The following is a 25,333-nucleotide window of genomic DNA, read 5'->3' on the forward strand; positions in this document are numbered from 1 at the left end:
CCCTGAGAGAGTTTCCCTGTGTTAAAGCCAAATATTTCTGTGTTTCCCTGGGTACAGATATGCTGATACCAAAGTACTCTCCAGCCAGTTGTTATCTTCTGAGCTTCTGTGTCAGAAAATATAACTCAAACCTAGGTCTGGAAAGGAATTCAAATAACTTAGCATGCTGTATTCGTTTCTGGCTCAATTGAGGGCATTTTTTTCAAGTCAGTACAACCAAACCAGCATATTGTGAATGCCCTTCCATACTTACTGGAGGGAATTTTGGATGTTATAAATTATGTAGACAGCTGTGCTTTAGCTCCTGTTCTTACCTTTGGTCACTGACTTGCACGTTTTAACACCTGAGAAATATTTTAGAATCTATTACTATTTATCATTGCCAGTGTAAGAAATAATATCCACTGAAAATCTCCTGTGCTAGCTCAGAAAAGAAGGGGGTTGAGGCAGCACCTTACAGGAATTCCTTAGTGAGGAAACCTCTACTCATGAGCCCACAGCACCTTTGTAACACAGAGAGAGAATTGTCTTTACAACCTTTAGAGACAGAACATTAGGGCTGCTTTAATTTGACACTATCAGGTGTATTTACCAGTATTTCTGACAACCTGGCTTAATAAAACCTGTTCTCTCAATGCCATTAGTGGCTTGGCATTTATCTGGACAGATAATAGTGATAACTTGCTCCAACAAGCCAGGGTTTGTGTCAGCCTCACTCACTGTAATTCAATCAGAATAAAAACATGAAATCTAAACAAATGTAGCACATTAAATCAAAAGAAAAACAAAGAAAGGCTAAAAGTATGTAACTGATATGAACTGTGAAAAATATTGCTTTTATTGTTATTATTATTATGACAGGTTTTTTTCCTGGAGTGCCAGCAGTAATCACTAGGCTGGAGAGAGGCAAATTTACATTGTAATGTGGTTATACAAATAATAACACAGCAATTTTATTGCATTTAGTCATAAAATATTGTCCTTCCAGTCCTGAATTTGTTACTTTTTAAACTGTGTTAAAGTCAGGTTTGGATTCACTTGAAGTGAAAAAGTATAAGGAAACTTTAAACAGCAGAGGAGTAATTGGGCTCCATGTGAAAGAGGAAGGGAGTGGCACATTTGAGTTCTCCTGCTTTGGGGCATCCTATGGGAGCTTCCTCCCAAGCAACTTTATTGGCATTTTTTGTGCCACCAAGCCACTCTTCATCTCTTTTTTAGCAGAAAATCGGGGATCCTTTAGGTGAATAAAACAAATTAAGGCAAAAAAACCAATTAATCCTGACTTACAGCCTTGTCCTTTCTGCGCTGATCTCAGCAGCTCACTGTGTTCTGGTTGAGCAGCCTGGCTCCTGCAGGATCACCAGGCTGGAACTGCCCAGGAAGTTGTTTTGCTCTGCTCCTAAATCCCCTGTGACAGCACCAGGGACTGCACTGGCTGCACTGCTGGGGAATTTACTGGGTCAGGCCTCTCAGGAAGGTCTAAAGTGCATCCCAAGCCACTGCACCAGCACACAGACATGGCTGGGGGCAAGGAAGGGCACGGGAGGGAGTTTCTGCCTTTAGGGGTAGTTTGCCAAATAGTGAATGATGAGCAGGAGAGAATCCTTTTGTGAGACAGAAATGAGAGTCATGACCTAGAGCCAGCATTTTCACCTTTAAATGATCACTATACACATGATAGAGCACCCCAGTTTTTGTTCAGAGTATATATTTATTGTCTGTTCAAAATATTTATATATATATATATAGATAGATAGATATAGATATATAGATGTATAGATATATAGATGTATAGATATATAGATGTATAGATATATAAAATGTATTTATCTCCCTGCTCAAAAGGGTGACCAGAAAGAACCAGCCTGTCCTTTGCCTTTTCCTGCTCTACAAAGATGAATGTCTGAAACATGAACCCCAATGGATCCAAACTGAAGGAAATGTTTGAGCAAATATTCTCAGTCTGGAGTCAGAGCTTTTGCTCTGTTGGTCGTGGCAGAGAGGGGATGAAGGAGCTGCCCCCAAGGATGTGGAACATGGCTAAGGTAAAATTGCTGAGGTATTTTTGCCTGCATGTGTGTGTGTGTGTGTGCATCTCTGTTTCCTCCCATTCTGCAAGGCTCTGAAATGGTCTGACATGGAGACTGAGCTTTCCTGAGCATCTGTGCTAAATGAACACTGCAAAAGAGGTTTCCCTAGCAACTCAAACCATATGTAATAGCTTAAAATAGCTTTTCTCCAACTCCTAGGATTTCTTAGTGGTTTGCTCACAATTTCCATTTAAATCAAGGTATATTTGCCCCATTCAAAAAGGTTCTTCATTTTCCCAACTTCTATTAAAATGAACAGGGTTTGAAAATGCTCATTTCTTTTCAGAATGTCTCCTTTCCTCTTAACTTGTAACTTATCATAAAGTGAAGCATGGCAAAGGGTGGCAGTGGCTGTCCCCTTTCTCAAATGTGTTGCCTTTGTTTGCTGTTCAAAACATTTTATTGGAAGGATATTGGTCTCTAATATTACTATAATGGGAAGTCCCAGCAGACTTTGATTTCTGTGATGTCAGTATAATGAGAAGGTAAATTGTGCAACTCTGAATATAATGGATCTATCATAGTGTACATGAATTCCACTTTGCAAAGCTTTGTGCAGGCAGGTCTGGATGTTTGAAAAGCCTGCTCAGTTCCTGTTGTGTCCCCAGAAAATGCTCTTTTACATGAGGGAGCTGTGATGCCAAGAGCCTGGGTACTTGCTCTGAGGTAATAAAAGGAGCAGGCAACAAATCTGAGACATAACCCATATCTTGATTTTCAGATCCTGGTCATGAAGCTAAAAATTTAGGCTGAGAGCACTTGAATTTGATTAAATCAAATTGATTAAACCTGGATATTAACATCCAGGTAAGACATCTAGATTTGTGTCCCAAGGTTTTCAAACTATGTACAACAAAACTGAAGGAAGGACCAGGTATCAGACATTGCTTTCTTTTCCACTAAAAATGTTTCTTTGGCCTAAATGGCTTTTAGTGGAGAATGTGATGAATTTTTATCCTGTAAAACAGCATGAGAATACAGTGCCTATTTCCTGATAAAACACTTTGAAATTGCATCCATTTAGATGCTCTAGCACATACTTAAACCTGAAGTGAAGGCAGGACGTTATTTTAAATACTTTTAGTTCCCCTCTTGCTCCCTGGGAGCAGCAGACAGGTTTTAGTGAAATATCCTGATTTGCCCCATAGGATGAAACAATTGCTACAATGAAATCAAAGATGTTTTAAGGTAAGAATTCTTGGATGGGCAGAATTTTAGTAAAGAGCCAGGCTCTCTGGTCTTGTTCTAGCTACTTCAATTTGTTTTGAATTGAGGTTTTACTGTTGAGCATTTGCTTGGAAAAGGAGGGAAGGAGGTGGTCTGGGAGCAGATTTGCTGCCCCAGCAGGGTGGGAATTTCCAGTGCTGGTGTTTGTGTTTGATGGAGTCACTGAGGGGGAATCTGATGTCACAGAGGTTAAATTTGGTTATGACTTTGTTTTCGAGATTATTTTCTTCATGTTTATATCCTATACTTCAGCTCTTTCTGTGAATCCCAACAGTTCTTCAACTTCATTTTTAATTCTTTTACCCTGCACACCAACAGGTCCACAACAAGCGAGCTGCAGTCTTATTTAATTGCCTGATATAATCATTCTCTAAATACATTGGGGAATTGTTTTATTCTAGCAGAAGGAAAGGAGCTAAACCAAACTGGACTAGTTTAGTTGGGCAAATTTAGCTGCTTGATTATAGCAAATAAATCCCTTTATTTTTTAAATGTGTAGGATTTTAGTATGTTCCTCAGTGCAATATTCCAAAGTAAACAATTCAGCCACAAACCAAGGGTGAAAATAAATAGTTTCTTTCTGTTAGGATCCTGTCTGGCTATAACTTTGAAACCAAGCAAAACCTTCTCCCCCTTTTCCCAGAATGTTTCACCAACCATCTCATTTCTTGTTGATCTTTCACTTGCATAATCTCAGTGGGTCTCTAAAAACTGCTCTGCATTGGGCACATGTGTTTAATCATCTCCTTAACTTTTTCTGGAGACATTAAGAAGTGATTTTAAGAACAGTAATAACTCTTTAAAAAGTCATTTAACAGCTGTCTCTGCTAAGAGCAAGCTCTATGGAGTGAAAATGAGAAGATAATTGAATCATAAAAAAATTGTTTTGAAATGACTGGAATTGTCCTAGATTGTTAAATTACTATTAAATGGCATTTTTTTTCCCTTGCCTGTAATAATTCATCTTTGAAAGCTAGGCTTGTTAAATGTAGGCCTGTAAAATAGTGTGTGTTTTCTAGTAAGTCAGATAATTTCTCATTATTCTTCTTGGTGGGTAGACAGGGTTAGACTTGATGACATCCAGAGCTCCTTTTTAGTTTAAATTCTCCTATGAGTCTATTTATCTAGCTATGAAAAAAAATATATTTTGAATAAATATCCAGTCCTTCCACAGGGTGAATATAAAATTAAATTCAAAATACAATTCTTCTCATTCCTTTCATCTTTAATAGCTGTTTCAACCCACTTCAATACCCCATTTTTTTGCTTTCAAGTTCTTCAGAAGATGTCATAATGGAAGGTGAGAGTAGGGATAGATCCCAGGGATGCCTTTGAGACATTGTGATTCTAATTTCTGTACCAAGAGCTCTTGTATGAGGACACAGAATTTATTTAGTCAGAATTAATTCATTGGTCACTGTTCAGTGCATTTGCTCTCGGCCTCAAAAGGCCTGTTCCCCTTTGTGAATTATCAACTGCTGGGAAAAAGGAAAAAAAAAGGTGATTTTCCTCTTAAAACTTAATCCTGCACCAGATACCACTTCCTGTAACTTTATAGATTTTCCACACTTAGCAAACATTAGGTATCAAGTTTTCTTGGTTACCCCCAGCTACCCTACTTCAACCAGTTGTGAGTGAATTTCCATAAAATAATGTCACTTCTGACCCCTCTCAAATCAGCTACAAACATCTTAAACAATTCAGTTTCAACTCATATTTTGACCTTTAGCTAAGGATCTATTTAGAAAAAAATTGGTTTTTGCTTGTCCTTGAGGTAACAAGGGAGCATTTTCTTTGTCCATTGCAGGCTTGCAGAAAATCATCTTTTTAAAACATGCTGCTGGAATTGATACTAAAGTGTTATAAATGCTATGGAAACTGAAAAATTCTCCAAAAGACACAAACATAATTTCTTTTCCTTGTTGCTACTTCTTGCCAAATTATACAGTGTAAAATTCATATAATTATTATTTCTAAGCACTTAGAAACATAACTTAAGTCAACAAGAATTTGCCAAGAATAACACGTCAAAGTAAACTGAAGTGCCTCATTAACAGCTTTTACTAGAAATTATGGGGAACAGGGAATAAATCGTTGTCATGCATACCTTGAACATAAGAGTGTTATTTTTCAGTGTGTTCTATCAGACAGTGCAAAGTTCAGCCTCCAGGACTGTCTGGAGTCACCCATTTTGGAACAAGGGTGAAACTGGTTTGAAGTCATGCTATTAAATTATCAATGGCATTAAATTATCACTGACAAATAGGAAGGTAAATCAAACTGGGCTCCTGAGGAACTTAGCACTGAAGTTCCTCTCTATCTTCTCATAAATTTTCCAAATTAATTGAAAAAATGGAGAGAAATCTTTGATATTATATATTGCAATTGGAGCTCAAGCTGAGAAGAGCTGCATGTATGGTGGGGTATTGGATCAGAACTGAATATTAAATCACTAAATCAGGGTTCCAAAATCAGAACTGAATACCAGCTCGGCCAGTTGGAGACATTCTCTGATAAACACAAGATGGAATTTATTTGTGCAAAGTGCTGCCTTTGGGAACAAATAACTGCAAAAATGTACAGATGGTTTGGGAACAGGTCTCTGGTACAGAGGCAGGAGCTCCACATGAGTCACAAGGCAGGCATGAGCAACAGCACCACATTGTTGATGAGAGAAAAACAACTTCTGAGGCCATTCAAACAGATTTCAGTCAGGATGGCACAGAAGGAATCCAGCTCTCCCCTAGAACTGCCAGATCCAGCAGGAGCACATCCAGCTCTGCCCACTGAGCTGTGAGCCCAGACAGACCTGCTGGACACAGGCAGTGAAATATCAGAGCTGCAGGGGAGGGATTCTGGGACTCACAAACTGCAGCCCTTCACACTTGCAGCAATTTCCAAACATAAGCAAAGGGTGTCAAGAAGGAAAGTGTGGCAATAAGAAGAATAAGGAGAACAATATATATATAATGCAATGTGTGTATATATATATACATATATGTATATATATATATGCTTCTAAAATGTATGTGTGTGTATATATATATATATATATATATATATATATATCTACACTGATGAGGAAAGTCCAAGGCATTAAAGAGCTTAAACTGTACTGTAGACAAGCAAGGAAGCACCTGGTCCAGCTTTCTGACTTGAAATGCTGTCTGACTACATGTCCAGCATTCTTTATCATGCTTCTAAAATACTTATTTGTTAAACTTAAGATTTTTTGAAAGTTTTTTTCAAAATGCTGGAGGTTCAGTAAAAATAAAATTGGAGGAGTTCTGTTTTAAAAAATAAGGACTGCCATGATGTGAGATTTGGAATCATCCTTTCTAAATGTTACCTTGGGCATCAGAGATTGCTCATGGAACTGAATTCTTACCACAGCAGGGAAGCAGTGTGGGTGTGTTGCCTCCGTTATCACCTTCTCTGCCCAGGGCATACCTCAGTCCCCCCTTTCACTGCTGCCTTGGGATGCATTATCAGTCATTCCTGTGCTCCACTGTTTATTTGGGTACCCAGAACTTCACTCACAGTCCCAAAAGCCCTCTCAGTCTGGTTTGACCAGTGGTTTCACAGGATAACTCATATCTTCCATTTTCACCAGGAAAAGCATCACCTGTTTTTCTTTATTTCACTCTGGAGTGGGAGCCAAGGCTGTCATCTGCTCCTGGAGGTAAAAGCAGAACTCAAGGGAAAGCCCTCAGATAGGGGACAACATCTGAAATAGTCATGTACACATGTGTGTGTGTTTATGTGTGTGTCAGAGACAGTGAAGAAAATAATCTGATGGTTATTTCCATATGTCTACCAGAACTAAAAAATGTGAATTTTCAAGTCTTGAGACAAAGTATCAAAATAGCTGTACATCAAAAATAGCCACCACAGAAAAGGATTGCCTTTGGGAGGAGGCACCTCCCAAGTATCTGTTTGCATGTGCATCAGTAATGACTGTTTGGATTACAACATCAAAAGATACTATTAGAATTAATTAGCAATATATTTTGTCTCATGTGGGAAATCAGAAAACATTTGTCCTAGAATTTGTCCCAAGCTAGAGTTTGTCAGCAATTTTCCAGCCACAGGGTTTGAAAAAAAGATGCAGAAGAGAAAAATAGTGAATGGATGCTACATTTACTATTGAAATCCAAGTGCCTTTGGGCAACTAGGAAATACTTAAGCAGCACACAAGGTCTGCAATAGCACACTTGTGGAATCACAAACCTGGCAGGCATGCAGGAAGGGATGTGGTAATGTGGCATGGTGTTAATAAATGCTGGGCACAGTGCTCCCATGGGGAAGTCAATATCTGTAAGCCTAGAAATTATTAAGAGAAGTAGTTGAAGTAATTCAATATAAAATTTATTCTTTTTTGGAGGTTTCAGTGCTTTGTCAGTCTGTGTGTGCACACTTGTGTCCATGGGGAGCACACAGAGTTTCTGTTGACTGTCAAAATCTAACAATCAAATCCTCCCAGTGCGTGCTGCTGCCTCTGCATCACTGCCACACCACTTCCTTTGGAAGGAATGGAAATTCTTCCTGTTTCCCCTGGCAGAGGAGCCTGAGCCTCACAAGGTTCCAGCAGGGTAGGTCAGGGATGTCAGATAGACCAGAACAGCTCAAGTGCTCAGCTCCCCCAGCCCTGCCTGCTGAGCCACCCACGGGTGATTCCCCATGGGCTCACACAGAGCTCACTCACTTCAGCTCCTCTTTAAGCCAAGCCTGAAATCTCTGCAGGTGTTTTCCCTTCCTTGGCATGGCCATAATCCACAGGTTTAGCTCGCTGATCACCCCAGTAATATCAGAAAATGCTGTGCTGGGAAATGCATTCTGCAAATAAAATAACTTGTTGGCTATGCAGACTTTAGCTGGTTTCTCTCTTTTCACCCAGGGCAGAGGTCCCAGTCCTCATTCAAGGAGCAGATTGGTGAGAATCAGATGAGGTCAGTAAATTAAGGATGTCTGCTGTTTATCTTTTTGCCAAACTACAGATGGAACTTCCATAGGGATCTCAGAGCAGGTCAAGGCCCCTCATTTCAGATGCTCCTGTTTGAGCAGGTTCCCTGAGCAGCACTGGGCCAGGCAGTCCCAGGGTGCTGAGAAACTTTCCTTACCCTTGTGCCAATAAACCATTTGTGGCCCAAAATTTATTGGCCAACCACACGTTAACTGGTTATGATTAGGACAAAACTAATGAAGTTTAATCACTGGAGCCTCATTTACTTTGTCACTTATCATGGGATATAATTCAAGAGCAAGCCCGTGGACCAGAAGGGTTTTTTAAGTCTTGCACTATTTAATCTGGGGACAGGAATGCCAAAATGGGTTGAAGAAAGCAGATATAAGTGTATTAATGATCATGTATGGAACTGTTGTTTGGCACTTTCTTATTTAACTTTCCTCCTCAATAGCCAGCCCTTATTTCATCAAACCCCAGGGCGCTCTCTGTCCAGCACTGACAACATTCAGTCCTGAGGTTTGAGAGCAAGAAAGCTCACACTTTTCTGAAGAAATTCAGAATATTGTTTTTGCATTTCCAAAGTTTTCCATGGGAAGCATTAAACTCTTAGTAGAAACTGCTTTTATATTCTGCTAAGTGTTGAGGTATTGGCCAGATTCTCTCTCCTCTCCTGCTATTTTGGATGCCCATGTGATACTCAGCAAAGTCCTGCTTTAGATCCACCTAAAAATGGGACTTTTCCTGGCAGAGGAAAATCCACTGGTTGAGAGAGAGCTGCTTTGAAGGTACAGAGCTTTTGTGGTCTAAAAGGTAAATTTGTCTTTGGTGTCCTCAGGTGTGGGTGTGCAATTTGATCAATTAACCTTTGAAATACCTGCACAGCTCCTGCTGTGGTGGCCCTGGCAGTGTGTGGGCTCAGGGGATCCTGCAAAATCCTGATTTTTGTGTGTTAATCACCAGCAGAGCCCATTAATTACCATTGATTGGGACTCTCTGGAGCTTCTAAAGGAAAAGGGGACCTGGAATGACATAAAGGGGACCTGGAATGAGGTAAAGGCATGATTTCAAGGATGAGACAAGGAAGAGATGGAAATATATTCAGATATTGATATCTACATCCTAGATTTAGATAGATGTAGGTATAAGGTTGCTTCTCCTTATTTCTTATCAGTATCTCATTTCTACCCAGCCAATTAAGGTATTAATTAATGTGTGGCCTGTGCTGGATGCTGGAGGGGAAGGGAACAGAGCTTTACTTAATGATTTCTGTTGATACATATTTAAGAAATTTGAGCTACACTGTCCTTAATGGTCAGTTTTATTTTCTTGAAATAAATTTTAGTTATAGAGAAACTCACTTTATAAAGACTTGATTACCAATTCAGCTTTTGAAGATGTATGTTAAAATAGATTTTAATCTACTACATGCAGTGATGGCTTTTACTAAAATCCTAAAGAAACCCACTTATTTGACTATAACAATATATGATAGATGCAGTTCCAGAACTATCCTAAAAGCTGCAACTTTAAACAGCTCAAGAGCAGAACTTAAATTGGAATGGATATGAAGGTACAAAACTTCAGGAGGTCTTAGCAGAAACTTCATCTATAGCTGGAGAAAATGTCACATCTTATTTTAGAAGGCAGTGGTTTATTACCTCCCAAACTGAACTGATTAGGGTTTGGGGTTTTTTTACCTCCTTCTTCACATGGTGTAGAATCTTATTTGGATGAACAAGTGTTCCTTATATTCTTCAACTTAAATCAATTTTCTTTCAAAGGCGTGTCTCAAATCACCTCTTTTTTTTTTTTTTTCCCCAGGAAATTTGTACTATCATTTGAAATGTTGTACTAAGGGTCTGCTGCTTCCCCATTCCAAACCAGCACCCTTGGAAACACAGAACACCCACAGCCCTTCCTCAGGGCTTTTATTCTGTCATGATTTTATCTGGTACCTATAGACTACTGGGACTGGTTTCCAAGTGACATTTTGGAATGCAGTTTTTGCTGCTCCATCTGCAGATGTTCCCCACAGCAGATGCACAACTTGAAAAATAATAACTGCTAAAAATATGCAAGCTGTCAGCTTGGTTTTTACTGAGAGAACTGTAACTTCAAGTGAGATAAATTTGTATCTAAATGCAATGTAATACATTTAAATTATGTCCAAAGACTGATAGCAATCTCATCAAACAGTGCAAATAACCATATCATAAATGTTTGATTTGAGTCCAAGGTGGGGAAAGGTGGGGTAAAAATGTTGCTGGATAAGCTAAAAATACTGACATGAGTTTTGAAAAAGAAAACATTAAAAAAAAAACTTAATTAAATAAGTGGTATTGGCATTGTATTCTTTGTTATTCACAACTAAAAAATAGCTCTTCCTTTGTGCTTACATCTTAAGGTCTCATAGATGTAATGTTTTTTTACCTGACCTTGCAGAAAAGATTTGTCTTAGCTGTGAAAGTACTGGGATTTCAAACAAACCTTCAAAAAAGCAAAGAATGATGCTTCCTTTCCACTTAGTTCAAGGTTAATTTTACTTGCCAGGAAGACAGTAAAAGAAAATCAGTGAGAAATCTGAGAGATCAACGGCAACCACAGAGCCCATGCCCCTCCAGCAGCTCCCATTTGTCAAAGTTGCACCCATTGATAAAGTCAGAATGAGGACAGGATGTCAGGAGGCTCCTTTTTCATTGCACTCACACATAACAAATCAAGAGAAGAAATTGGTATGCTGTGAATGTTGATAGAGCAAATTTGACAAACTGGCAGATTGTATGCATATGGAAGAGTTATGGAATGATGTACCTTAAGCAAAGATCACAATTTCATGACAATGTTTCTGTTCCTTTTTCTGATGCAGAAGTGCTCCTTCTCCTCTGAGTGTGGGTGTGCACAGACACAAACTGATATTAATGCAGTAAGGAACTCTGGCTGAAAACAAAGACACTTTTAGGGAATAACTCAGGAACAAGCCTGCCTTTCCAAGTGCACACTTTAAAACTCCTACCTCTCCGCGGATTCATCTGCATTTTGTTCTGTGATCATCTGCAGCTCCTGGGTGGTTTTACTTGGATCCTCTTTGCCGGAGTTTTCCTGGGCGCTGCTTTTGGGGCTGTCCTCGCTGGAGCGCAGCTGCTCGATGAGGCTCTGCTGGTGCCAGCTGTGGATGGAGCGGTGGTGCCCCGGCGTCGGGCCCGGCACGGGGGCCAGGATGTTGTGGTGCACGGGGCTGCTGTTCTTCTTCAGCCCATTTCTGTCCCGAGAGTGGCTCTTCAGCCTGTTCTGCACCGGGGTGCCCCTGTGCTCGTACCCTTCCTGCTGGTGGCAGCCCCCGGAGCCGGCGGAGCCCTGCGAGGGGTGGCTGAACCACCGCCAGCGGAGCCTCAGGATCTGCTTCACATCAAACTCCTTCTTCCCAGAGACTGACATGGTTTTTTTTCCAGAGAGGGGAAAAAAAAAAAAAAAAAAAGACAAAAGCCTATTCTTTCAGGAAGGAAATGGATTCTTTGTTATCTCTTCTGTTTCAACTCCTCTTCTTAAGGAAAGGCAAGAGCAGAACAAACACCGGCAGCTCTGCGCCTCTCTCTGCTGCTGAATGCACCGCGGGCGATGCTGAGCTGCTGTTAGCTGTATAGGTGGGAATCCATACTGACAGGATGATGAGGTCAGACCTTAAACAAGTAAATCAGCTTAGCACAGGAAAGCAGCAACCATAACACTCCCCAGCTGCCAGGCTTACACACTCGCAGCTCCACAGCGCGGCTCCCCATATATAACCCAGCCTCACATGATCCTCAGGGAGCCCGAGCTGCGACTTAAGATGCAGGGGAGCACGCACAAATAAAGTGACAAGACTTTCTATCTATCTCAGGGCGTTCTCCATCCAGCCTGCTAATTAGCAATGCTGCTTTTCAGGGGAGATTTACAGAGGATGCTTCCAGGCGGGTTTTTGGTGGCGATTCGCTGCGAAACTCTCCCGCGGCTCCCGCGGCTCCTTAAGGGGCTGCGTTTGTTTGTCTGGCCGTGTAAAATTCCTACAAATGGCCTCGGTGTGGTAGCACTTACCTAAAGGAGAGGCAGCCCTTGGATGCATGCTGCAGGACCGGCTGTGTTTTCTCACCTACCGATGGGTTTCTCCATGTAATTGCAGGGCGAGGAGAGGAGAGGGAGGGAGCTCAGGAAAATCGGAGATGTGCTCCCTGAATGACTGGATCTGTGGCAGGCACAGTTTCCTGGCTAAGTGCCTGTGTCAACAGCCTTTCCCATCCTGCTCTTGATTTCTCACGGGCTGTGAAACACTCGTGGGGGTTTTTTTTTGAAAACACCTTTCTTTTCTTTCTTTCGGTAGCGTGCGCTGTAACGCGTTTTCAGCAGATTTAACAGGGGAGAGGTTTTCATTCCCATCCCTTGGTTACCAGGCAGGGCTGTGAGAACTGTCCCCTGTGTGGTTTGAAATAATGTACACAGAATGTTTTCATCTGCAAATTGAAAAGAAATGAATGGACTGGATTTTTTTTTACTGTTATATTCTCCCAGGTTGGTTACTGATGGTCTATCCAACTGTAAGCAGTGTGAAGAAATAGAAAAAGCTGTAACACAAAGTCAGTAGAACATGATTCAGAGAGGACCCCTCTCTAACACACCTCTCCTCTCTGACCTTCTGGCATAAATTTCATTTTTCTCTGTCTTTTCTGTGAGTTTTCCTTCTTTTTTTTACCAAAATTCTATGATGGGACATTGAACCATCAGATAAAATCTGCTTTTTATTCTTTTGGACTTCATATACTACAAGCAAGGAAATGTGAAGTAGAGTTTTAAAAAAACAACAGAAGAAGAAAAAGCAAAACGAGAGGATAGGACTAAGGAATTTCCAATTTTTATGCTGGGCTCTCCTGCTCCTGTCTTATTCATGACATTCAAGCAAAGGATGTGCAGCATCATGGGCTGGATGCATGTGAGAGAAATTAAAGGATGAGTGAAGAACTCATCAAAATAATAGCAAGATCTTTTCTTATCTAGATCCATAGAGGGAAAGACTTTGTACAAAAGAAAACCTGTGTGAAAAGCTTGGCCATAAAAGGCAGAAAGGAAGGAGCTGAGGGAAGATCTGACAGACGCAGCCAATGCATATTTGTTGCTATAGAGAACGCTGAGGCTGAGCTGTTGCAATTAAATGTACATTAACAAGATTTCCTTTGAGATGTTCTAGGAATAGAGAGAAGCTAGAAAACTTATTCAACTTCTAATAAGTTACATTAAGAAGAAGGTGTATAAAGGCCTTAAAGTGCATTTAATAAGGGGGTTCAAGTCAAGCTTGTTGAAGATATGAGCTAATAAAGAAGCTGCAACCAAACTTAGGGATATTAAAAGATTTATAGACAGTGAGGGGATCAGTGAAAAGGCTGAGCATTGAGCAGGAGAGATTATTGTATATCCAAAAGTCAGTTTAAGATGTTTTCACACTTTATTGGTGACCTTTTACAGCAATCTAAGACTTTCTGAAGACCCAAGTGTTTCAGGTATTTTTTCCTTGCATTACATGTATATAATATTCAATATAACGTTTCAATATTGAAACATATATTCAATATAATGTTTCTCGACTTCTCAGTTTCAGCCTGCACACCTAAGGATGTTTTTCTTTTCAATTTCACACAAGTAATGAGACTCAGTGGTATCTCAATATATTCCTGAGGATTGCCTACATGGCAATTTGACATCTCTTTTAGGGAGGGAGTCTCTATATACCAGGTTAATGAAATAATTCATGATGAAATCTTGTAGAGGTGGACAGAGAACACGGTTTCTTGCTACTCTTTAATCAGGTCATTGAGCTATCTCAGCAGCTCTGTCAGCTCCTCTTAGCAACAGCTCTGATACATTTAATCCATATTTTTCCACCATGTCACAAAGCTTCTGTCGGTTTTTTTCCCTTAAATCTCTTTTGCTGAACTCATCCTCTGCTCTGAGATATCATCAAAAGCAAATTCCTTGTATTTTACTGGAATGTACAAGCAGCACTTCTGCTTGTGAATTACTCCTGTTCCTGCTAACTCAGTACAGCTTTTAGCAGATGTAGTGAATGTAGCTAAAAGTAAAATAGTCAAACTGGACATTTGCTGAAGAGACCATCTTGCTCAGAAAGTCAGCTTGAGTCAGCACAGGATATGTTTCACATGGGGCATAAGGAGATTATTTTTTTACAGAGCTTGTTGGTGTTCTGGCTAAAATTTCAGTGTGCTGTACCAGGTCAACATAATTGATTTGATAACCCAAAATTTCAGGCCTGAAATTATTGGAAATGTGGCATGTGTATGTATAACCCTGGAGGAGCTTTATGCTGTGTACCTGCTTTTCAGCATTTTCATTTATTCCCTGGTGAGAAAATTAGTTCTCTTCAACCTGAATGTGATGAGTGTTTACTTCTGGGTGATTTCTTTCTGCATGTCTCCCATACTTTTAGGTGTATCTCTGATTGGGTTCAACCTTCTAAATGAGAAAAGAGACAAGATATAAGATTTTTCTGTTATTACTAGCCCTAATTTGAGGCCTTTGGTCTCATTTAGATGAATAACCACACAACAGCATTATTCTTTCCCCTCATGGCTGGAAATCTCCAAAGAACAGGATTTTCTGGGACCACAGCAGGGCCAGCCAGGGCCACCAAGAGGCAGGTGGAGCATATGATGGATGAGGGGAGGCAGCTGCAGCAGGATTTGTTCAGCCTTATGAAGAAAAGGCTCAGGGGCACTTTTGTGCTGCCTGCAGGTACCTGGTGGGAGAGCAGAGACAGAATGACAGAACCAGGCTGTGCCAGAGGAGCCACGGACAGCACTGGGGACAGCAGGCCCGTGTGGGGCCATGGCAAAAGCTGAGGAGATGTCAGAGGAACTTTCTACCTGTGAGGGCGAGCAGGGAGGTGGGAGGAGGCTGCCAAGAGAGGCTGTGGCCTCTCCTGCCTCAGGGAAAGGGAGACCCTCTGAGGGTGGGCAGGCCCTGGCACAGGCGCCCAGAGCAGCTGGGGCTGCCCCAGGATCCCTGGCAGTGCCCAAGGCCAGGCTGGACAGGGCTTGGAGCAGCCTGGGATAGTAAAAGGTGTCCCTGCCATGGCAGGAGTGGCTCTGGATGGGCTTTAAGGTCCCTCCATCCCAAAGCAGCGTGGGATTCTGTGATCCCAAATGTCACTGCTCCAGCTGGCCTTGCTCTGAGCGGATCAGCCTGGATGAGCTCCAGAGGTCCCTCCCGAGCTGTTCTGTGCCTGTGTGAGGTGCCAGGGACTCTTTGATGCCTTTATCTCATGGCTGTGGTGCAGCCAAGCACAATCCATGTGGCTGCCAGCCGTGAGGAACAAATCCATCTCCAGAAACCTGCCCTGCAGTCCTGCAGCAGAGCATCAGCGCCTGAGGGCTGAGCGAGGCCAGCTGCTCATCCCTGGGGAGCCTCACCAGGACTCGGAGGAAAAAGAACTTTTTGTCCACAAAAAATCTTCCATCCCATCCAGTCCACACAGGATTTGGAGAAAGGTCTTTACTCCCATTAGGAAAACACATTAAATTTGATGGTAGACTGGCCCCCAGCAGGAAACTGGGAATGATTTGAAAAGCTTTGTGTAAGCATGTTGAACTTACAGATGATTTGGATGATATGTATTAAGAGTCTAAATAGGTTTTGGTAATCATTTTAGGAGTACATGTGTGAATACCTGATGCACCACTGGATTTAGGAAATTACAAAAGCACTTTGGTCATAATCTACCTATAAAAAATTGATAACTTTGTCACAAATCATGTTTTAAATACCCTTACAAAATTACTTTTAGCTACAGCTGCCTCCCAAGTCCGTCAGCCACCAAAGCACTTAAAAGAAAGGAGTTTTGTAATGCATTTCAAAAGGTCTGAATTTTTCAGTTAATAACTCAGTAATTTCTTTGAAAATTGAAGCAAGAGGAATATATCCATACAATTATGTAATTTTTATTCTCTTCCCAATAGAGACACAGAAAATTATTATTTTTTCTTCTTCTTTTTGCCCTGAGCCTGGTAGTACAGTGCATGTATGGAGACCCTGTTAGAAAAATATCTCTCTGATCCAACAAACCTAGACAAGAGTAATAAAAGGAGGAATCATCCACCTTTCTTGTAAAATAATCCCAGAAAAATACCACTTGTGGAGTCTGGAGCCAGGAGTACTGCAAGGTTAGTAGCAAGAGCTGATAAAGTAGTTCTTTGCTGGATAGGAGACAGACCATAAAAAATTTTGAATTTTTTATTAAAGTCAAGGATAGCTTTGGAGTAGAGTTCTTCAATGCCAGGTAGCTGAGCCAAATAGGGGAAAATCTGCATAGGCTGAATGAGACAATCACAAAGCACAAAAAGTGAAGAATGTTTTCTCATATTTTTGAAGACTTTTTTTATCTATTAGGATATTACATTATTTAGAAAGTCAAATTAATTACTGGTATCAATATTGTTTACAGAGTTTGCATTGGGGGGAACAGCATAAGAAGATTCATATGTGCACAGATTGTTGATCACTGAATCAAGCCCTATTTAAAAACTGCTCCCTCTGTGCCCAGGCTGTGCCCCACAGGCTCTGCACACTTTGTGTGCTCAGCACTTCCACTGCAGATCAGGCCAGACACGGAGAACAAGAAGTTGAATATTTTTATGACCCTGTTTTGAAAAATAATGCTAAAAAGAACTCCCATTAGTCCATCCTTTGTGCAAGAGATAGGCCAGGAAACATCTGCATAGCACAGCAGCAGCATTCAGGAGTCAGAGCTAAGGGGAAGGGAACAGGACAAGACCCAAAACAAATAGTCTATTTAAAATCTGCAGGAAAACTCCTGCTTTCTTTTCAAAGAAAACTTTCAATGCCACAGACTCCAATCAGTTTAAGACAGTCAGTGGCTTCCCATGCTCCCCACAAAGGAGGCAGGAGAGATGATCCACTTTAGGGAAGGTGTTGACACATTTAAACACAATTGCTTCCTCAAATAACCGGGAGCTGTCCTACAGATTGCAACCCACCTACAAAGCCCTGTGCCAAAATTGGATAAAAATCACAGCATTCCCACAAGATCCAAGGAAAAAGCATGTGAGACATGAGCCTGGTATGAGTAATTCTGACTAAGATCTTGAAAAACAGTGGCAGTGCTGTCACCCTCAAAATGGAGCCAGAATATTGGAGTGGAATGAGAAATAGGAAATATCCACAAGAGTCTACCATGGACAAGGGCTTGAAAGTGATGCCATCAATGCAGCAAAAATAAAACTCAAACTTGTGACTTGAAACACCTGCCACAGGTCAAGAAGAAGATATAAAAGAATGGAAAAATGTGGATTGATGCAAAGATGTATAAAAATTATTTGTACTGAGTTTTATTCCTGTGAACTCTCTTCAGTTTCTCAACATCTTTCTCGTGCTGGTGGGGCAGGGTTGTGCAAACCTGGCAGTATTTGTTAAAGGTGACTGCTGCTTACCTGGTAACCACTAGTAAATTACTAGTAACTGCCAGTAAATAGTAGAATTGTAGCTGCAACTTGCATTTATTCCATGAAACAGATGGATCAAACAAGCATATGATGGCTTTCGTTCCACAAATGTAAAAGGATCGCAGTGGTCAGGTTCTTGCAGAAAATACTGGAATTTTCTGCACACTCAGTGCTAACAACAACAAGCCCTGTTTAACCCCCAGTGATTACTGCTGGATACAAAGGAGCATGGAAAGGATCTGGCATACCCTCAACAAAGGCCAGTGTGTGGATTTGACACTTGTCAGTACAGCTCTGAATCATTTGCCATCTGAAAGCCCTGGCAGAACAAGGACTTATGCCCAAGGTCAGTCTTCTCTGGGAAGTTTTTTTTTAATGTGATTCTTGTTCCTTCTCTCTTAAAAAGTAATAAATGGCACCTTTAATTGCAGGAGAGGGGACTGCTGGAGGCAGCTGTATTTCTGTGCACTGTAAATATAATGTTTCTTAGGAGTATTTAGGTTTTAATCCCACAAATGTGTTCTGAGGCTCATGAAAGGTGCTGTATGTCAATAAAGCCTCTTAAGATATGTAGTCCTGCATCTCCCCTGAATCCCTGGTTCCAGGGCTTGGAGAGCTCTTCAATAATTCCTGGGAAAATGAGCAGCCTGGGGCAGGTGATGGAGAGGTCTGAGACAATTGTTTGGTGCCTTTCTCCTGGATGGCTTCTCTGAGGTGCAGACATTGGCTGGCACTCAGGCACACAGCCCAGCTCCCACCAGCTGGGGTTTTGTCTCTGCAAGGGACAAGAGGAATTCTGGAGCAGCAGCTGCTTTGCCTTTGCAGCACCAAGGGAATCCTGTCATTTCTTACAGGCTGAGGCTCCTACTGCTGGGGTTTGTAACATAACAATCCACCAACCTTCACTTTCCCTCCCAGCTGTCATCACTTCTCCTACCAATTTTCCCAGAGGTTTATCTCTCCTTTGTGATTCCATAAGAATGCAGGAGACAGAATAATTTTTAAAATCACATGTTCAAAAGCATCATAGTCAAAGCTCATCTGAAAAAGTGCTGTGAACCAATATCCTTGTCAGCAGCCTGTCTCCAGCATCCTGACACCACTGCTTTGCTCATGTCCCCTGTAAAAGCACACAATAACTCAATTTTTACTTTGACAAAAAGCCATACAGATCCACATCACAATGTTATTGTTGTTCAGCCTGGCTCTGGCTGCTGTCAGCTGCCAAAACACCTTGAGGCTGCACTTTCACTGTGTGATACTGGCCTGGAATATAAAAATACAGAACTACATTTAAAGCACTCAAGTCCTATCCTTCTCATGCAAAAATAATCTTTGGTTCTTTCATGTTTGCAGTTTTTAGAGCAGAGAGACTCAGCATTTCTATTTTGGTGTGTAAGGAATTTTTAGTGTTTTTGTGTTTTCTGGGGGAAGAAAGAGATGTACATGTAAGTACTGTACCATGAGGGGAAATCTAGGAATTGATAGGAAAATGGAATATGTTTTCTCTTCATATCTATTTATTAATAATAAAATGGTACTGAACAACATAGTGATTATATTTGCAAGTGATAGCAAATTTCAGGGAGAGAAGGATGGCATGAAACCTCTGGAAAACAGATTACTGAATCTAACACAAAACATTCTGAGACAAAGCCTGTTAATGACAGATTCCCAAAGGGCCAGAGATACACAGCCTGCTGAAGAGAAACAGAAGGACAGAAACCAACACATTAAATCTGACTATTTAACATAGAATGGCTGAAAAATGCAGTTATGTCCTGGGACAGGGGTGTGATTGAGAATATCGCCTCTTTTTTAGTGTAGATTATGCTGGTTTAATTTTTTTCAGAACTTCACCAGCAATCTGCTTTGATATAGCTCCTTACCTCTTCAACTCAAACCTGAGTTTTGCTGCGATCTGTGGCACCCCAAACCCCAGTGATGGCAGAGGAGTTCCTGTAGGTGTGAGAGTTTCAGTGTTAAAAGCTGCAGCCGAAAGCTTCAAGTCCATTTTCAGTTTCCCAGGCCAGTTTGGGGTGTTTGAGTGGGGTGCAGCTGCTCAGCCCTGCGTGGCTGGAAGGGGGAACTCTCCAGCCCTGGGATGGGCAGCAGCAATTTCTGCTGCTTGGGTGAAAATGTCAAGTGGCACCATTTCCTGCAAGGTCCTCTGGTGATGTGCAGAATTCAAAGCAGGACAGAAATCCCCATCACTGCTGGGTGCTTGTGCTCTGATGAGATCTGGCAAAGGGAAGTGGCTCTTTTCTCTTTGATTAAGGAAAATACTTGCAGCTGCATACATTAACTATAGAAATTCTATAGCAAGGACGGCTCTGCTGTAATAAATTAAATCATATTGCAAGTACACTACCAGGAAAATGTTTCAGCAGAAATTAAGGGTAGCAAGCCTCCTGAAATTAAGCTTCTGCTGAAATAAATTGGTAATATCTAGCTAATAAAGTTCAGCATATGTCACAAATGAGAGAGATGCTCTTGGCTGATAGTGTCAATTTAAAATGCTGTTTGCATCAAATAATTTTGAGGTCTCAATTTGCACACCAGGGGTTATAAAGAATTTAAATTTACTTTAGAACACATATTGAGTTGTTTGGCACAGTTGGATTGACAGTGTGTGGCATTAATTTCCAGAATTAAGTTACTGCTAACACACTTGTTAGTGAGTTCCTGATGGTTTACCACTTTCTTGAACATTCAGGAATATTGGGTGTCATCACCATTTTCATGTAAAATAAAGTTGTCTTTAAAGAACTAAGCCTGTAAATGTGGTGGTGCTAATGTGGAATTAGTGATTACAGGAAAAATATAACTCCCAAATTCCACTGCTCTAAACTACTCAATTCAACTAGCCATGGAAACATGCAGAAAAGCCTTGGACATGGGATTGCTTTTTAATCACTGCCAGCAGTTGATTATATTAGTGCTTTATTTCATAATTTTATGTGTGGTGTTAACGAAAATGTTATGGGAGAAAGCAGTGGGAAAAGAAAAGCTCTTTGCCTCTCCTTGCTTAATACCTGCTTCTTGCTGCTCCATCGAGGTGGTTTTTCCCTCTGAAATTGCTTTCTGTGTGCTGGAACACAGCTCATTGTTCTTCTGGCTGACAGTCTAATCATTCTGCCTTGCAGAGCTCCCACTTACACACAGCAAAGGCATTGCTGGATTACCAGGACAGCCAGTCCTCTGGAAAATAACACATCTTTTACCCCCAAGAGGAAGCAATACTGAAATTCCAAAAATCTGTGGTGTGATTCGCATCATTTATAGATCAGGATCTTTAATAACCTTATTTTCACCAACTTGTTCAAGTCTAAAACCTTTAACAAACAAGAGAAGATTATTCTGCTGGCTTTTTAATACCACTACAGGACCTCCATTCTTTCTCACACAACTTGCAAAATTCCAGCTGCCTTTTCACCTAGCTCAAAAGCAGAGAATCCTTTAACTTAAATATCTTATTTTGATCAATATTTTGATTCACACTGCACAGAACTTTCAGTAGCACTGCCAGCACGTAGGTGACTCATTAATCTGGCTGCACAAATCAGCTTTGCAGGACTGAGGGCTAAAGCACAGAAAGCAACACGTGCCAGAGGGTTTAATGGCAGAGGTGTCTGAAAAACAAAGAGCAGCCCCCTCGCCTGGCTGTGTCTGAAGAGGAAAATTGTGTATTTAGAACAAATACAGCATTTGAATTCTCAGCATGTAGGAACTAACAGTTTTACTCAGTGCTGCTGTGATTTAAGGAGATTTTTGCCTTGTGTCCCCCTTCTTCAGGCTGTTTGGGGACGTTATTCACCTGTGATGCTGATACACGTCAGCAGTATGTAAATGTAAAGGGAGAATGAGGAAAAATAAAAGGTTTTCACCAGTCTTGACAAATTTTAATGGTGTCCCTCAACAGCTGCTGGTCCCCAGCCCAGCTCAGGTTTTGTGAATCAGCCCATAACACCCACAGAGGGTTTTGCAGTGCAGGGCACATCCCAGCTGAGCCTCTCAGAGGAGGGGTGTGGGTTTGAAAGGCACAATAAAGACTTTTCAAACCCCTGAGCGTGGTTTGTGTGGCACCTGAAAATGTCACCAGGCAAACAGGCTCTGCCTGGTGGGAATGAAATGCCTGAAACGCTGCCTGGGCCCTGCCAGGGGGGTGCAAGGCACAGGTCTGGAACCCTTTCAGCCCAAGGATTAAAGGAGCACGCTTTGAAAAAGAGACATGGAAAAGAAGGTTAGAATTTTTTATTTCTTTTGGTTTTGTTTTTGTTGGAGCCTATTTAAATTACTGCCAGCAGGGTAAAATGGTGTAAAATGGATCAGAGCTGCCATCTCAATTTTTAATGAGATAATCTGCAAATGGGAAGATCTTGTGCACATGGACCAGGTCAGTGCAAAATTGTCCTTATGTGATGTTCTCTTTAGCAAACTCTAAAGTACTTGAAATAGAGCATCCATGTCCCTGCAAAAGAGAGAGCTTTTGTATGAACAGACCCACTTTCTCTAACTCCAAACTAAACTTTCTTCTTTTTTTCTGTGCTTGGTTGTGCTGTCATTCCTATAATGAATTCACTGCTGAATTCCATAGCATGACTAAAGCCTTGCCTTAATTTATTTTGCTTTAGCTCGAGGCTTTAATATTATTATTAATATTTGATTCTTTATTTTCTCTCTCTTCCTGATTTTCCTCAAAGCCAGTTCTGCTATTTTTCCTACATTATTTACCCCTGGGCTGAAGGCACATTTCCCACCTTTGTAATTTAGCAGTGGGATATGAACACAGCCAGGTGGAAATTCCTGTGTGGTATTATGTAATCCACAAACTTCCATTGCTAACCTATCTAATAGAAATAATGGCATTTTGAATCTGAAATTCCCTGAATTGCTTGTTTTTAAATAATTTAAAATAATAATTTAAACACTTTTAAAAATTCTTACTTAGGAAATTATATGATCCACCAGTGGAGTCATTAAGTTTGTTCAATCCTTCAGTCCTGTCAAAAACCTATTAAGTTCCAGTGGGCTCTCCCCAACACATAAATCTTGCCAGGCATCTCTTTCTTAATTACATGGTACAGGCTGACAGCTTGCAAATGCTGTATAGTAAATTAAATTGTCAGAAATACCCAGTTTCAGGTGATTATTTGTGCTACTGAAGCTGTGCTGCAGAACTGGAAGGGCTTTCTTGGCTGCTTTTGGGCACAGCTCTCATTACTCACAGTTGTGGAAACGTTTTTGGGTGGAGAGAAATAATCTTGTGTTCAACAACTACAGACTATTTGCTCTGTTTGATCAGCCATAAAAGTCAAGGTAATGAGATGCTTCCTGATATTTTTAAGTATCTGAAGTAGATTTCAATGTCTCACTTGTCTCCTTGTACCAAATCAGGTCTGTGAGGGTATGCAGCTACAGATAAGAAATAATTCAATTCCTAGTAAGCAAAAGCAATCTGTTGGAAAATTGGGATTTTCCTGATGAAAATGCCAGAGTATTGGTCTAGAAGTTATAATGAGAATATGCACTGGGTACTTTTTCATTATCTTTGATCCAAAGCTCTGGGAGCCTCTTCAGAAATCTTTAAATGATTTCTTAGAAAAGCAATATTCCCCTATCTTTACTTTGCCATATATAAATTAACTTTATGCTCTCTGTGGCCCTTCTCTCTTTAAAGCAGAGACCAGAGAGTTGATTACCTCAATAATTAATTTGGCCTGACCCTTGTCCATGTGAATCACCCAGAAAGAAATGCACTGGGACAGAAAATATCTTGACTTTTCCAAGCGGTGCCGTTGCCCCAGCCCAGAGCCACAGGCCCAAATCTCCATCCTGTTTCCCAGGCAGGATGCACCCCTGAGCAGAATAATGCCACAGAAGAAACAAATGCAACATTTCTGTCTCATCAGCACACTCTGATCGTGGCAAGGGGAACTTCAGTGGGGAAGTTTCAGGGCAGGTTTTTTGATTTACTGGAAAATAATGGACCAGAATGATTTGGTGCAACCATTCTGCTACTTGTATTTTGTTCTTAAAATAAGGTACTCAAAGAATTGTGCATCGTTTTCTTTGCCTCGTGGAATTTTGTATTTCAGAAAATTTTGTTGCCAATTAATTCATCTGGGTGATTATCCGTCCTGATAAAAACCACAAGTTTTTAGTGAAAAGGCAGAATGTTGTGCAGCCTGTCAGGCTGTGGGGGTGCTTTCAGAAATGGCTGATGCCAAAGGAAACCACAATTCTGTAAAAAGCCTGATTTAAAGTCAGTCTGAGCTGGGAGAGAGCAGAAATTCAAAGGTTTTGTGTTTTCATCCACTGCTAAACTGGTAGATAATAACTATAGGTAGATAATTCAGGTAGATAATAACCATATTAGGGATAGATAAGTGATTCTGTGATGCATTTTATTGTCTTAAGATCAAGACCATCAAAAGAAAATGGGAATATTTTTGTGTTTGTACTAAAAAAAAAAAAAATCCCAGAATCGACTTTCTTGTTAAACTTGTAACACATAACCTCCAAAGTTGGAAGATGTTTGTTTCCTTTTGGAGATGTGTCTCTCTGCAGCACTTACACGGTGTATAATTAATGTGCAATGAACAAAAAAACAAACAAAATATATATATATATATATATATATATATATATCTTTGCTATACATTATCAATGAGATGTTAGCAGCTGATTGCATCAGTCATGGGAGAATTTTCAAAACTGCCACAATTTTAGTTCTGTTATGGGATAGGATGGAGAGGTTTTGGGTCCTACATCTGAGAATGAAACAGGAAAAGTTTCTACTGATCTCTTCTCTGGAGTTAATTTCTTAAATTTCACTGCAGGCACATTTTTCTTGAACCCCAGATTATTTTCTAGGACTTTTTCATAGAATAATGGAATATCCTCAGTGAGAAGGTCCCCACAAGGATCATCCAGTCCAACTCCTGGCCCTGCTCAGACACCCCAAGCACCCCCAGCCCCTGGTACCCAAACCCTCCTGGAGCTCTGGCAGCCTCAGGGTTGTTCCCATTCCTTTTCCTCATACCCATCCTGAGCCTCCACAGAGACCAAAAAGGAGCCTCTATTTACAGTTACCCAATTTCCTAAAACACTCAAGCCTAAATCCCACTATCTTTGGAAAAATTGGTATAACTTCACCAGTTTTGCTGAATATTTCCAGTCTGCTAAACCATGACAGTGTCCACTCACATTTGGGATTGGTTTTTTAATGTGGTGTGTTTCAGTAGAAAACTGTCCTGAGGATGTAAGAGATGCTGTGAGAGGAGAGGTGGCAATAATTGACTTTGCCCTGGTAATCTCTTAAACTTCTCTGGTTCTGAGCATCCCAGGGCAAAACCAGACACAAACTCTTCCCCCAAGATCACCACAAATGGGGAAAAGGGGGAGGGATGGAGAAGGGAAGCCACGGGTGGCAGAGCCAAATGTCCCAAAGAAGTTTCTTCCTTATTTTTACACGCTCAAAATCTGCCAGTAACCATTGGAACCTGTGAGCACCACTCTGTCACTGGGATTTATGAGAGCCTCAAGTA

General features: G+C 40.9%; 1 protein-coding gene and 2 long non-coding RNA genes across 5 annotated transcripts in view; 2 read left to right on the forward strand and 1 right to left on the reverse strand.

The window, feature by feature from the left end:
• The window catches only part of KLHL4 (kelch like family member 4), a 38,617-nt gene extending 26,041 nt beyond the window's left edge, over positions 1-12,576 (reverse strand). The window contains exons 1-2 of one of the 2 annotated variants that reach the window (XM_071442171.1): positions 12,355-12,576; positions 11,297-11,711 (exon numbers count right to left, since the gene is read on the reverse strand). In XM_071442171.1, coding sequence (XP_071298272.1) covers positions 11,297-11,711; positions 12,355-12,382 — 443 coding nt within the window. In that variant the 5' untranslated portion in view covers positions 12,383-12,576. Of the gene's footprint in view, positions 1-11,296; positions 11,961-12,354 lie in introns of both variants that reach the window. The other variant, XM_071442172.1, reaches the window with a different exon arrangement.
• Positions 8,828-11,765, forward strand: LOC139597153 (uncharacterized). The gene is made up of 2 exons (XR_011681532.1): positions 8,828-9,093; positions 11,150-11,765. It is a non-coding gene; the product is annotated as an uncharacterized lncRNA (long non-coding RNA).
• Positions 12,577-21,704: 9,128 nt separating the features above from the next.
• Positions 21,705-25,333, forward strand: part of LOC139597156 (uncharacterized) — a 133,080-nt gene continuing 129,451 nt past the window's right edge. Inside the window, exon 1 of one of the 2 annotated variants that reach the window (XR_011681533.1) lies at positions 21,705-22,026. This is a non-coding gene — a long non-coding RNA (uncharacterized lncRNA). The other variant, XR_011681534.1, reaches the window with a different exon arrangement.

Source organism: Agelaius tricolor, unplaced genomic scaffold (assembly GCF_023055355.1).
Source record: "Agelaius tricolor isolate 1412-34295 unplaced genomic scaffold, bAgeTri1.0.p SCAF_17, whole genome shotgun sequence".
NCBI classification, from domain to species: domain Eukaryota; kingdom Metazoa; phylum Chordata; class Aves; order Passeriformes; family Icteridae; genus Agelaius; species Agelaius tricolor.